The sequence below is a fragment of the Columba livia genome, chromosome 3 (genome assembly GCF_036013475.1).
Source record: "Columba livia isolate bColLiv1 breed racing homer chromosome 3, bColLiv1.pat.W.v2, whole genome shotgun sequence".
In the NCBI taxonomy this organism is placed as follows: domain Eukaryota; kingdom Metazoa; phylum Chordata; class Aves; order Columbiformes; family Columbidae; genus Columba; species Columba livia.
The window spans coordinates 34754306-34767647 of record NC_088604.1 but is presented as its reverse complement, the minus strand read 5'-3'; the positions used below and the strand labels follow the sequence as shown (position 1 = coordinate 34767647).

General features: G+C 37.0%; 1 protein-coding gene across 4 annotated transcripts in view; it reads left to right on the top strand.

Annotated features, from left to right (window-relative positions):
* Positions 1–13342, top strand: part of PHIP (pleckstrin homology domain interacting protein) — a 122024-nt gene that overhangs the window by 46197 nt on the left and 62485 nt on the right. For all 4 annotated transcript variants that reach the window (XM_065056362.1, XM_065056361.1, XM_013368413.3 and 1 more), the window contains 3 exons: positions 506–604; positions 2695–2848; positions 3749–3883. In XM_065056362.1, coding sequence (XP_064912434.1) covers positions 506–604; positions 2695–2848; positions 3749–3883 — 388 coding nt within the window. The remainder of the gene's footprint in view (positions 1–505; positions 605–2694; positions 2849–3748; positions 3884–13342) is intronic.

The following is a 13342-nucleotide window of genomic DNA, read 5'->3' as shown; positions in this document are numbered from 1 at the left end:
AAGAAGAAGGTGAGGGAGAAACTCAGATTGGGAGAGAATTATTCAGATAAGTATTTGCTACTTATTTGGAGTAGGCTTTGCCTAAAATCATGTCTGTACTTCTGCTTGCAGGGCTCTCCAGGCCCTTCAGCTATTTTCACCCCTGAAATGTTTTCCTTAGCTTTACCTGGTGTGGTAGGGTCAGTTTCTCAGTGCTCGTGGGATGATGGTGTCCCTGTGCCAGAGCATCACAACTCTGCAAGGTGCACCAAAGATCAAAGTCCAGCTAGTTTGGAAGGGGCTCAGGATAGGGAAGTAGGTTCTGCTTTTTCCAAGATTTCAGTTTTTTGCTGGTACGTGAAGTGTTTTTCACCTCAAACCGGTTATACTGCATTCTGACACTGTTTGAACTTCTTACTTGCAGCTTCCTTTTCTGAGTTCTAAGTTCTGGAACATCATTTTTCAAGTGTCCTTTCTGTACAGATCTGCCTTTGATCTCTGAGTAACTTTTTTCCCCTTTTGTTAGATTTGTGAGTGGAAGCCGTGATGGAACAGCACGAATCTGGCAATTTAAGCGAAGGGAATGGAAAAGCATTTTGTTAGATATGGCTACTCGCCCAGCAGGGTAAGTGATGTAAAATGTTTTGCTATCAGACAGATACTTGAAGGACATTAATATAATTTGCTGATTTATTAAAAAGAAAGGAGAGCGCAAAGAAGAAAATGAGGGGAAGGCCATCTTAAATTATTATTGCTTTAAATGCACAGTATGCTTGTCTAGCTCTTGAAGTCCAATGAAAACAAATATTTGACTACATATTCAGCTGTGGAAACTAACATGTCCTGATAGTAGCTCCACTAGTATTTCGATTAGATTAAAAGACTAAAAGATACTTAAAAGCCACTAAAGGTCAAATTTATTTGGCTTTCTACATAGGTATTTATTTCTGGAGCAAGAAAACCAGATCAGATCGGATCTGTTCTTGAGACTGCTTGCATTTAGTAGTACTTTAAGACTTATGGTGATATCTGCATGCCCAGAAAAGCAACGTTGAGTTCTTTCATACCACATGCCAGAGCAAATAAATCCCTTCCTATGTAATGAGTTCTTATTTGTTAAAACAATCTGAGAATTTACATGGCTTTGTAAGTCCGCAAAACTTTGTACACTAGAACAAGCATGAAAGAAGACTTGAAGATGGAGAACAACTTAGGGAATTGTGACTTGCACCTCTTTAGCTTGGCATGGAGGAGACATTTTCCAACTGACATACATTAGAAAGATTATAAAGGGTTTGAGGGTAAACCTGTATTCCCTTACTCATCATACTGCGTGGTTTGAAGGATGACATTTAAGAGAAAGAAAAAAAAAAAAAAGAAATGATTTCCGGAGTAATTCTGTGGAAAAAGGAAGTGATTTCTGGAGTAATTATGTGGAAAGATGTCTGAAAGACCAAGACAGCCATGGAAGAGAAGGGTAAATAAACTGTAATGTAGTTAAATACTTAGATCAGAAGATATCTGTTAGTTATGGACAGATGCAACAAAACATAAATCTAAAACCATTGTTCAAGAGTGACCAAAACACCGACACTTTGAGAACAGACTGCATTACTCTCTCTTGAAATGCAGCCTGTAAAAATTCTCGGTTTTAACTGATTCTGGGAGAAACAGGAATGGGTTCTTCTTCGTTGTGGTCACAAATGATGAACTTCTTTGAGAAACTCAACTGCTCATTTCAGTAAAGCACCTTTAGCTGAATTCTGTTTTGTCCTTCTGACTGGAGGGATAAGTACAGTTCCAAATTTGATCTTTTCTGCACAAGCACAATTTTATCAAAGAAAATGAAATTGCTCTAAAAAGAAAGAGTGAATTCAGCTTATAAAGCCTCCTGGGTTCTGTATTGAGTCTAGAAAGGAATCTGGCTATAACTACATTTTCTAATATTGAGTTTTACAATAGATACTATTGTTTAATGTATTGTAGTGCTTACTATATGGAAGATTTTATATTTTGTCTGCCTACTTGGTGTTAACATGCTGTTGTTGTGTTTGGTTGATGTTTTTTCAGAAAATTAATGTGCTGGAGAATGCAGTGGTGATTCCTCTTTAAACCACAGTGATAAAAATGTAATTTTGGAGTGTTCTGATATATTATATTACAGATGGCTAGTGTCTGATTTTCATAGGGATAAAAATAAAATATATGCAAGGTTAAGTGCCATTATTACTGATAGTAAAGTGATGTAAGGGTGGTGGTATAGTACTAAATATAGCCTGAGAATTTAACTCATTTAAAGATACCAAAATACTTCTCTCCATATTGAGAACTACTTATTACAAATGCTCTCCAGGACAAATCACTGTTCACTGGTTGACCAGTTTGGATTTTTGCTGTTCAAATTTCACAACAAATAATGCAGCTATCAAATTTAATTGGGTGAAGTCATGTATCAGAGGGCATTTTCTGGAAAAACAGATCAACATATTAGCTCTAAGATATTAAGAGGACCCTACAGTAATTGTTTAAGCATCTATGATTCTTCTGTTCTTGTATGTGCTACATAATGGAAATTATCTTTAATTTCTCTAGTTTCTAGAAGTAATGTTTCTGTTCTTAATAAAGCAAAATACATAAGTATTTGCACTTTTTAGGGAAATAAAAATATTTTGGCAAACTAGGATTGCCTTGAAACCTTTTGCTTTTTTGTTTTAGACAAAGTTTACAAGGAGTTGAAGATAAAATCACAAAGCTCAAGGTGACCATGGTGGCATGGGACCGACATGACAACTCTGTTATAACTGCAGTAAATAACATGACTCTGAAAGTCTGGAATTCTTTCACTGGTCAGCTCATTCATATTCTCATGGTAAGGTTTTCCATCTTGATTTATCAATCCTGAATGCAAATTTTATTTATACATTATCAAAATTCTCCTTTCTGTGCTTTTTTTTTCTGTTTGAAAACTGCCTTACCAGATGTTTTCAGATGATTGAAGTGTAATAGAGATGTCTGTCAGCTGCTTATTAGAAAATAAAACTCTAAAGTTACAAATAACCATTTCTCTTCAAGATGTATGAAACTAATCTTGGACTTCTTCAAGATAACACTTTAGGAAAAGAAGAGAGGGAAACAGTTGTTTCTTTTTACCTTTATTTAATGTGACAAATGTTTCGAAATAACATTCATGGATAAATTTGCCCTGTTTAAACAGACACTTCTGCAACCTAATCATTCCACGAATACAAAAAAAATAGAAAAATAGTCTTCTAGCTAGAACAAATCGAATACTCTTTTTTTAACTGAGAAAGTAGATGACTCTAGGTAACTCGGCACCTTGTTAGAGATGGAAATATTTATACAAAGCTTTAAAATTTCGTATTAATTTTGGAGATGTTTCTAAATTATAGTTAATATTTGATTCTTTATGGATTTAAATGAAGTTGCTAACTGCTGCTCTGCCTGAACAAATTGAAATCTGCGGAGCATTAATACCAAAAATACTGAATGTTGTAGACTCTAATCTTTTAAAATAATGGTGAAAGTATTAGGACATACTTGTTGTGAAGGTGACATACTTGGCATACTTATTAGAAACCTAAAATTGCAACTGGAAAGAGTATGATACACTGCTTAAAAAAAAAAATTCTCATACTTTGTTGGACACTTTCATAGGTTAATGTTGTGGTTGCTAGTGTTAATGTGCTGAGTTGCTCGGTAAGTATTTGAGACAATCCTCTTGTTTGTTGTCTTGTATCTTTAATTTCAGGGACATGAAGATGAAGTCTTTGTACTTGAACCTCATCCATTTGATCCAAGAGTTCTCTTCTCTGCTGGACATGATGGAAACGTCATAGTTTGGGATTTGGCAAGAGGGGTCAAAATCCGGTCTTACTTCAACATGGTAATTATTGTGCTTTATGCAGCTATGCCACAGCAACCTTTCTAAACTTTTTTCTTTTAGAACAGTCTTATGTAGGCCATCTTGAAGCATGTATTTGTGTAGAGGGCAAGATCCAGTGAAATCAAGAGAAATTCCTATTCAGTGTAGCGAGGCAGAGATTAAATGTCTAAAGTGGAAAAAGTTGTTGATTTGGCTGTATTTCATAGTGTCATCTTTTTATTCTTCATCCACATGAAGTTGGAGTGTTAGTTTACGTTGTCAGAGGTCATGCATAAGAGACAGAGTGACAGAGACCCTCCTTTAGTGCTCTGTTTCCTGCCTATAGAACCAAGGTGGAACTTGGTTTATTTATGCAGTACTAATTCTTAATCTGGTTAAAACTCTTCAGGAGTCACCTGATCTTATACAATGTTGTTGTATGCTGCCTTAGCCCATTGCACTGAATACTGTCAGAGTTTCTGTGTAGAACTTTTCCATACGCAGGTTTCAAATTTGTTGTGTTCTGCACTAAATTAATTCTTCTGGAAGATGGATACAACAGGTATTTTTATCTGTTTCTTGATGTTAAGTGGGTCTTTGTGCGTAACTTTTTCCTCAAAAAGGTAATGATGTGTTGTACAATTCAGACTTTGTCTCCTGGAGAAAATTACGAAAGAATATGAGGGATGATTGAGAATGCTGAGAGTAGGCAAATGGGGTTTATCCAGCCTTCAGTCATAGTGGAATGGCAGTCTTGGAGGCCAGCATAAAGAAGATCACCTGAAGAAGAGACCTGCCATAGATGTACTCACAAAAAAAAGGACATTTAGAAATAAAGTCAAGCCAGGAAGGTCCCTCTGAACCTGAAGAAAGATTTTGAGATGTGCAGTGTACAGTGTAGTTCATAAAGTCTCTGAGGAAATTCTGCTGAGCATAATGGGAGAGAGAGCAGCCTAGGCTCCTTCAGCACTGACCTAGCTTCAGTATCATTCCCTCTGCACTGATTTCTGCAACTGAACTGATGAGGGGTCCGAGTCAATCATCTTGGAGCTATGAGTACAGACCTTTGTTACTCGTTGCTGTTCACTGTTAGCGGTTGGGGTGTATATTTTCATTGCGTGGTTAGGTTGCCTTTCCACTGCTGCTTACGATGGATGTATTGATATGATAGTTTTCATGGAATTTAAGGTCAGAAGAGGCTGAGCTCATCTGCTCTTTGTAAGACAAGTTCATTCAAGAGCTACCAGAATCTAAATTGCAAATGCCTGTGACATTAGCAACCCCCTGAAAGACTGAAATATTTATTTAAAGGGTACAGCATAACACGAACACCTAAAAAGGGTAAAAATCACGTACATTTTAAGGTCTTTGGAGTCAGAGAAATGTGTATCAGAAAATCTTCAGCAACTAGTAATCTGTACTTCAGGTTAGAAATGCCTGTGAGAAAGTCTGCCTGTGGTGTGAGGTAGGGGGAATTGTAAATCTGGCAATCAGTTTGTCTCAAACCATTGAATAGGCCATATGAGCCAGCTTTGCAAGAAAGGCATCTCTCTACAGTGTCTGAGTATTTCACTAGCCAGTCTTCCACATCTGATACTTCAAAAGACATGGGTGGAAATTAGAGGTTTTCTTAGGTGATTGCAGTGGCAGGGGGATGCTTCTAGACCATGAGACTTGATTGCATAGTCATCTCTGCAGAGCTGCAAATGTTAAGTGTCTGGTTTACTAAGGGAGGGCATGACTACATACAGAGCTGCCAGTCTTCTCCCAGTTTCCTAACTGGCATATCAGCTGGCAACATCATTAGACTAGTCACTATTAAATTATTCTGATAACTGCTGTGACATTCATTGACTTGCTCAATATGTCATCTAATACTTCTGAAAAACAGTATTTTTATTCAGGGCAGGGAAATTTTTACAGATCTTTTGGATCAGACAGGGAAGATCATCTGAAGGAATCAAACATGAGAGCTGAATGACATGAGATATCTGCTTTACCCTTCAAGAACCTCTTATTACCATTGCTTGACAAAACAATCTCTGTGGTACCAAAAATAGCACTGGATGACTTTGTCATAACAAGAGCTCCTTAAAAAAAAATTGCAGACCTTGGGGGTGTTGGTCGAATTAGCAAAATTGGAGATAACTGTTAGCTTCATGATAGTCCAGTCAGGTATTCCCAAATTAGATGGATTGCTTGGTACATCTGAAGCCTTGTGGCAAACTCCTAAAGTAGAATCGGGTATTTTATTTCTTCCCCTGCCCCCAAATTCCTTCATTGTCAGCATCAAAAAAATAAATTCCAAGGAATGCAAGTGATGTCAGTCAGCTTGAAACTTTTCCTTTTATCCAGTCAGTGAATGTGAAATTGCAAAGCCATAGTTACCCAATACGCTTTTTGTTTTGCATTTAACTTAAATGGAGGAATTAAAGTTTACTTATGCCTTGCTGGTGACGGGTGCCTCTAGGAGACTCTGGTGGTCCTACAGAACATTCTTTGCCAGCTTTTTAAAGTTAAGATTTACTATTAAATTACTTGGCACAGTTACAGTTAATCTGAACCGGTTTTGGTCTGTTTGCCAGATTTTGGTCTTTATAACTAATTTTAAACTCAGTCCAGTAAGTGACTGTCTACACACATGGGTTTACTCTCAGAAAGTGTGTGTGTATATATGTAATATATACTTTATATATTCCACATTTTCACCCGTAGTTTTAACTTCATTTGACCTAATTCTGTAAGTATCATATAACTTGGTGTCAGAGTTCATGGGCATTCAGAACTAGTTTAATTCAGTGGTTTGAGTCAGCTAAACTCTAAGAATGTATTCACTGCCTCAGAGAGTGAAACTTGCCGTAGAAATGTCAAGAGTGTGAGAGGCTTAACGCTTTTTAGGCAATTTTGAGATGCAGCAAATGAGTCTCACATGTAAATACAGGTACTTGTTTTGTGGCCCGTGTAATATCCCTGCCAGTCTTGACTTAATACAGCTGCTAATGAAAAACGCTTCCCAGCATATTTTTGTCATTCATTTTTCCAAGGAATCCATGAGGCTGTGGCTTTGGTGTTGTAATATTAGGACAGTTTCACATGCTGTATTTTCCAGGTACAAATAAGCATTTAGCAGACCTATGAAAGAACAGGGTAATAAACCTTAAGTGGTTGCTGCAGCGAACTGTTTCAAAGCATATGTATTTCAAAAAATAATGAGTTTGCTGCATAAGGACAGGGCAAACCCTTGTAAATGGTTAAATTGTGGCTCATTACCCAGGGCTCAGGTTCACTGAAGCACTTGACTGCTGTGGCACTTAAGTTATTGGGGACCAAGGTCCTTAATTTCCGAGGTGGAATGCAGTGTCATACCAAATTCTGAGTTTACCGAGCAGTGTATGAGATTTAGGTGTCATAGTGGATGATCCAGGAATGGTGGGCTGTCTAGCAAAAGCCACTGCGTGATAATGTACATAGAGCTATATTTGAAACGCAGTTTCTTATGAAAAGCTGCAGTGAGGCATCTGTATCCCTTCTGTGCTAAGGTGCCTTTCCAGTAACTGAGAAAGGTCTCTGCTTCCGTAAAAGGAGGGCACAGGAGCAAGTGGCACTCATCTTTTGGGATTGTCTTAACTAATGTTGAGCTGGGGAATGCAAGACTTAGATTCTCTTCTCTCGGTGACAAGGTGTTCAGTTCTACATCTGCCAGTTACCCAGGAGGGCATCTCAGCTATGAATGTCTAGACAGGACTTTTTCCTGACTTTCTCCTGGAAGTTTTGCCAGTGTGGAGAGGTGTGAATCCATAGCCTGTGGGTTTAGGCACTTCTGCTAGGCTTGTTTTCTTGGGTATGGAATCATGTTCTAGGTAAATTAGAAAGTGGTAGAAATGGGCTGTGGCTTCAAGCTTCAGGCAAGCTCTCGAACTTGCAGGATTAATGCTCTGTTGGGTCATAAATAAAAGCTGTATACAACTTGGTTGTTGTCATGTTTTCTTCAGGTCTTCTTACTAAGTTACTTCTTAATGGACCTGACACTGGTGGCTTGTTAGGAATGCCAGTGATTTGAGAATCTTCCAGATTAAAAAGGGGGGTGTCTAGTAATGTGGAGTGGATGCATGGTGGTTTGGTTTGGTGATTGTTTGTTTTTTTTTGTTGTTGGTGGTGTTGCAATTTGGACATTAAGTACTGGTGTTTTTCAAGTCTGACTCTATACAGGTTTGTGTTGTTATGGTGCTGCACTTAATGTTTAGTTTTATGAATTTATGTAGTTTCCCGTAAGCAGTACTTGTCAGGGTTGAGCTCTGAGTTGAGGCAATGACCTTGCCATGCTTAAGCTCTGCTGATTCAGACTGCTTGCAAAAGGTACTCTGTCTGGAGCTTAGAGTGTAGGTTTCTTCTGTGGTAAAGCTGATAGTTCTTGTCCCATGAGTGGGCTGACCTGTAGAAAAGTGTTTTTAAAAGTTTCCTGAAAGGTTTCAGGATATGTACAGGCCTGTAGCTCTGTTCTTTTCTCTCTCTTTTTTTTTTTTTTTTTGTTTTTAATGATTTCGTTTACAGCATTGCTTTATGAACAGTAGCAGGAACATATGGTGACTGCTGTTACGTAAAAGTATGAAAACTGTACTACAGTAACAAGAATTAAAGACTTGGAGTAAGCAGGCATTTTTACAGTCTTTGTCACTGTAGAATATTGGATTTTTGTACTGTCTCTTTGAATGCAGTTGCTTTGCCTGAGTCTGATACCTGGCTGGTCAGACTTCGTTAGTAGGCATTGCAATTATTGCACCAGTCAACTTGTGTTTTAGTTGATAAAAAACAGCCTTATGGCATTTAAGAAATCCTTGCGTAATGTAGAAATTAATCAAGTAGGAACACTGATGCCTTTAAATAAAAAAAAATAGTTCTCCTGGTCAACAGATTTAAAACAAAACAAAAACAAAACAAAAAACAAACAAACAAAACCAACAAACCAAAACCAAAAACAAACAAACAAACAATCAAAACAACAAAACCAAAAACAAAAAACCCAAACAAACAAAAAAACCCAAAACAAATAAAACAAAAAACTGAACAATCTTTCATGACTAGGTGTTGCTCTTAATTCTCATTGCAAGTTGCATCTTTGAGAAGTCAGTTTTCTAAAGTCTGACACATTCACGTGTCTCAGGGGCCTCCTGGGTGCCAGTGCCTGTTAAGGTCAGACTTTTACTTGTTTGTAACCTTAATGTGCTCCTCCCGTTGGCTGTGGAGAGATCATTTGGACGCATGTGTGTTCCCTGGTGCTGAGCAGTCTTTCTGAGCGCTGTCCTGTATTACACTGTTCTTTGCAACATGCTCTGGGTGGGTGGTAGTTCTGGAACCCACTTTGAACTCAATGCAAAGGTGGCTTTAGACCTTTCTTGGAATTCTTTGAAATACTGATACAAAAAGAATGTTTGTATTATCTTGTATTAAATTCACAGATCCAAATGCTTCAAAATCCTCCTACCATTGTGACTTAATCTGACTTGCTGAAAGGCTAAGCCACCTTAGCCTTTGGCACTTAAAAGTCACACTATGTATCTCCAGCTGTTGCAAATTTGATGAGTCTTTTTTTTAATGCCAAAGCACATTTCATCAGAGCATATAGAGTACCGTGAACATATTTCAGAAATATATTAGAACTCAAGCTCTGTAAACTAATGATTTGAAGTAAACTGAGTCTTTTTGAGGAGGAGGAAGAAAAAAAAATTGTTCACCAAACCTGTTCTCCCCCTCTCTCACCTTCAGCTTCCTTTGAAATGACAACTAATTCTGTTAGATTTGTGAAAGAAAAGCTTTAGTCTCTCCCAGAAACACCACCGTTCTCTTCTGTGTCACTGAGTACATGTTGCTTGCCCTGGAAACTAGATTGGTACTTCAAGAATAGCGGATGATTCTTACAGCACTGTAATGGTTACTGCTTGAATTGGTGTTTGTTGCTCTTGTGCCCTCTGTCCCACTTTTATGGAAATCAGCAGGGAAAAAAAAAAGAGAGAGAAGAAAAAAAATTAAAATTGCAAAGCTTGAGGGGGTTGCTGACCTCCCTGTTGCATCAGTGCTGAAGAAGATACAGGGTACACTTGCATTTCTTGGCTCTTTTTGAAAAACTCTGCTTCTGGGGCTAAGATTTGCTCTTTCACTGAGACCTAGAAGGACAACAATGTCTTTGATAGCTGTAGTTGCTTCAAGTAAGAATGAGGCTTCTTACAGGTTTTCAGGTGGCCTAGAAAAAAAATTGTGATTTTTTTTTTTTTTAATTTTATTTTTTTTAAATGGGGGCATATTTTCATCTAGATATGTCTGCCAGAATCTTAGCTGTTTCCTTTCATTTCATTCTGTTGGCAGATCATGATGAATAGTCCCACACTTTCATGTAAAATATATCGCTTACATTTTATGTAAGTAGATATTGTATCTAGAACTGGGAAGCTTGTGACTTACTTGCATGTGTTCTTTCCAAAATGCTTATTAATTAGCAACAGATGATGAGACTTAGACTATAAATATGAATATTTTCTAAACAAAGTCAGGACTAAATCACTTTCATGATTATTTCACAAAATGTTAACTAGCATATTCAAAGATCTGTCTGCTGTGATGAGCATGGTTTCATTCATCTGTATTAAAAGCTGTACATTAAAACAAATACACTGTAAGCAGCTGAATTGAAAAGTAATAATTTTCTAAGAAGTTACAGGTTTTGCAGTTGCAATTTTAATATCAAATTAGTAATACGTTATTTTGTCCAACTTCATTTAAAATTGTGAGCCAGACGCAAATTACTTGAGCTTTTAGAATGAAGTCTGGATTTAACTGCATGAACAAAGTTATATTTCTTTTTGTTCTCTTTTTCTTCTAAAGAATGTTTGTGACATCTAAAAGAAAAACGGGTACAAAACTTTGCATTCTTGGAGTTCAGAGATTAAAGGCCATTCTACTGGAACCTTATGTAAATAGTTACAGACCCTTTGAGCAAGATAAAGTTATTTTGACTTTGCATCATACTGCTACATCAAAACTTAAATGTAATCATTCTCCTTAACAGGTACATTAATGGGGAGCAGCAAATCTAAAGCTCTTGGTACTGCAACACTTTTCAAAGTACTCAAATATAAACTGTTGTTGAACATATAGTACAAACAGGCATAAGCTCCTTGTAGCCTGATGTTTTGCTTATGTCCTTGATTTGAATTAGGAAAGTATTGCAGAAGTTAATAATCTTTGGAAGAAAAACAGAACAAAATCAACAAAAACACACACAAAAAGCTTGTAGCATTGCAGCAGGGTAAAAATGTTAATGAAACTGTGAACTTGTTAGCTATTGAGTTGTTTGAGCTGTGACATCTTTTGCACAGTATTGAATGTCTTACACTGTCTTACCAAGTTGACTGGGCGCTTGGGATGGCTTCTCTAATAAAGTCTCAAATTTAATGGGGTAGTGCTTGTTATCTGAAATAGAAAAATGAACAGCTGTACTTGAGAATGCTGGTCAGGATTTCTTAGCAAGACTTAAGACCAGCTACTTAGCATGACCAACTTAATGTATTTTTTCTACCACAAATTAAAGAGAAAATAGATGAAAAGGAAAGAAGTGCCACAGTTTGTTTATGTAGTTTTCAAGCAAACATGCATAATGCCTTTCTCAACATTATTTAGTTTTTAGAGAAAGGACTATATCTATTTTTACTTTAAAATTCATTATAAATGAATTTTAAATTTCCTTTTTAATCTCTATGTATATATGTCAGGTACATGAAGCGAGGCAATTATGTAAATAAAGCTTGATAGACATTCTTGAAAAGCTGTAGTGGTTATGTCTGGGTGTTCCTGAAGTAATAGTTGTGAAGAACGAAAGTTTTGCTTGACTAGAAGATCTTTGTCCATATACTTGAGAAGACAAAACTCCGGCATCTGCTTTTCACACTTAGAGGATTGCAACATGGCCATATTTCTAACAGTTTCCAATAGGAAAGTTAGCTAGAAGGAAGAGTGTTGGAAGGATCTTGTGATGATGCAAGACTGCTCTTCAAAACATTATTTACTTATTCCTCTGCTAGAGTAGCTTTCATTAGTCCATGTTCTAACTTTTTATGCAGTGGAGTATGTAATGCTTTCATATGATCGAAATAGTAGAACTTGTTTGTGAATACTCAAGAACTTATTTTTAGGTCCCTTAATTTCCTGACCAGTTTGAAGTTTATACCCAAAGTCTTGCAACTGTGCTGTAGTAAAGAAAAAAATGTGACTCTTTTTGGTCCTTAGTTTTCTTTTTCAGGTTGCTTCTTTCTTGTGAAACCTTGGGAAACAAAACTTGAGGAAACAAAGAAATGGATTTGATATGCTTGTTTTGAAAGTGATCTCTGAAATTCTTTTACTTAATTTGATTGCCTTTGAAAGCAAATGGGGTGGTTGGATCAGCAAGCAGATACTAACCTACCTTGGAAGGCCACCCTCTTCCTGGTTACATGATGATTGGAGTTGTATGGCTACAAAGTGCTGCTATTTCAAACGGTGTCTTAATGAAACAGGTTTTGCTTCTAGAAATGCTGGCACAAAATCAGGAGAAGTAGTGGTATATATTGTAACAGAGCAATAGTTGTATTTAAAACATACACCTTGTTTTTAAAATTCAAAATGTGTACTTTTGCACATCGAGTGAGAAAGCTTGAAGCAAGAGGGTATGTTGATAGTGGTTTTGCTTTACATTCGCTGTGTGAAGTACCATGGTGAATATATGCTTTTTAATAGCCAGATACTAGTTAATCTGTGTAAAAGTGTTACTACAGGTAAATGTTTTATATTAAAAAAAAAAAACAAAACAAAACAAACAGCATGTGTTGATGTTAATGTTGAAAGTGGAGGCCACAGACATTAAGAAATAAGGGCAAGATGCTGAAGCTAATGCCTGAGTTTTTGTCCCCAAGTCTTTAGCTAGCTGGTTGTCTAATTAATGTAAAGTCATCTGGTACTATTCCTGGTTTCATGCGTTTTTCCCAAGTGGGTCCTTAATTACTTTTATAGGATGTATGGTGGTTGTATTGCATGGTCCTTTTTCAAGCTTACATGTTTTCCCTAACTTTCCCATGTTGGATGTATCTTTTGAAAATTCTGGATAGAAACACCTTACTAGCTTTGTGAGCTTTGGATATATTGTAGATTTATTTGAAGCTGCTAGCATAGCAGTGACTGAAATTGTCATGTATAAAACTTGACCATAAAAAGATCAAGTTCAAGCAGCCCATAAGAATTTTCCTGATTTCTGCAATGGAAATTGTAGAGGGTGTAATTTTGACCCTACTTGAAGTTAATGGAAAGTCTGCACGACAGTTGAAGAAATCGGACCATCTGGATGCGGTGATGTGTTGCTTGTCCTCCCCCCACACCCTGGTCTCTCTGCCCTCTTCCCACATGTCTTATGTTTTTATATAAAATCTGTGAAAAAAAAAAGTTGGGAACCCCCATAGA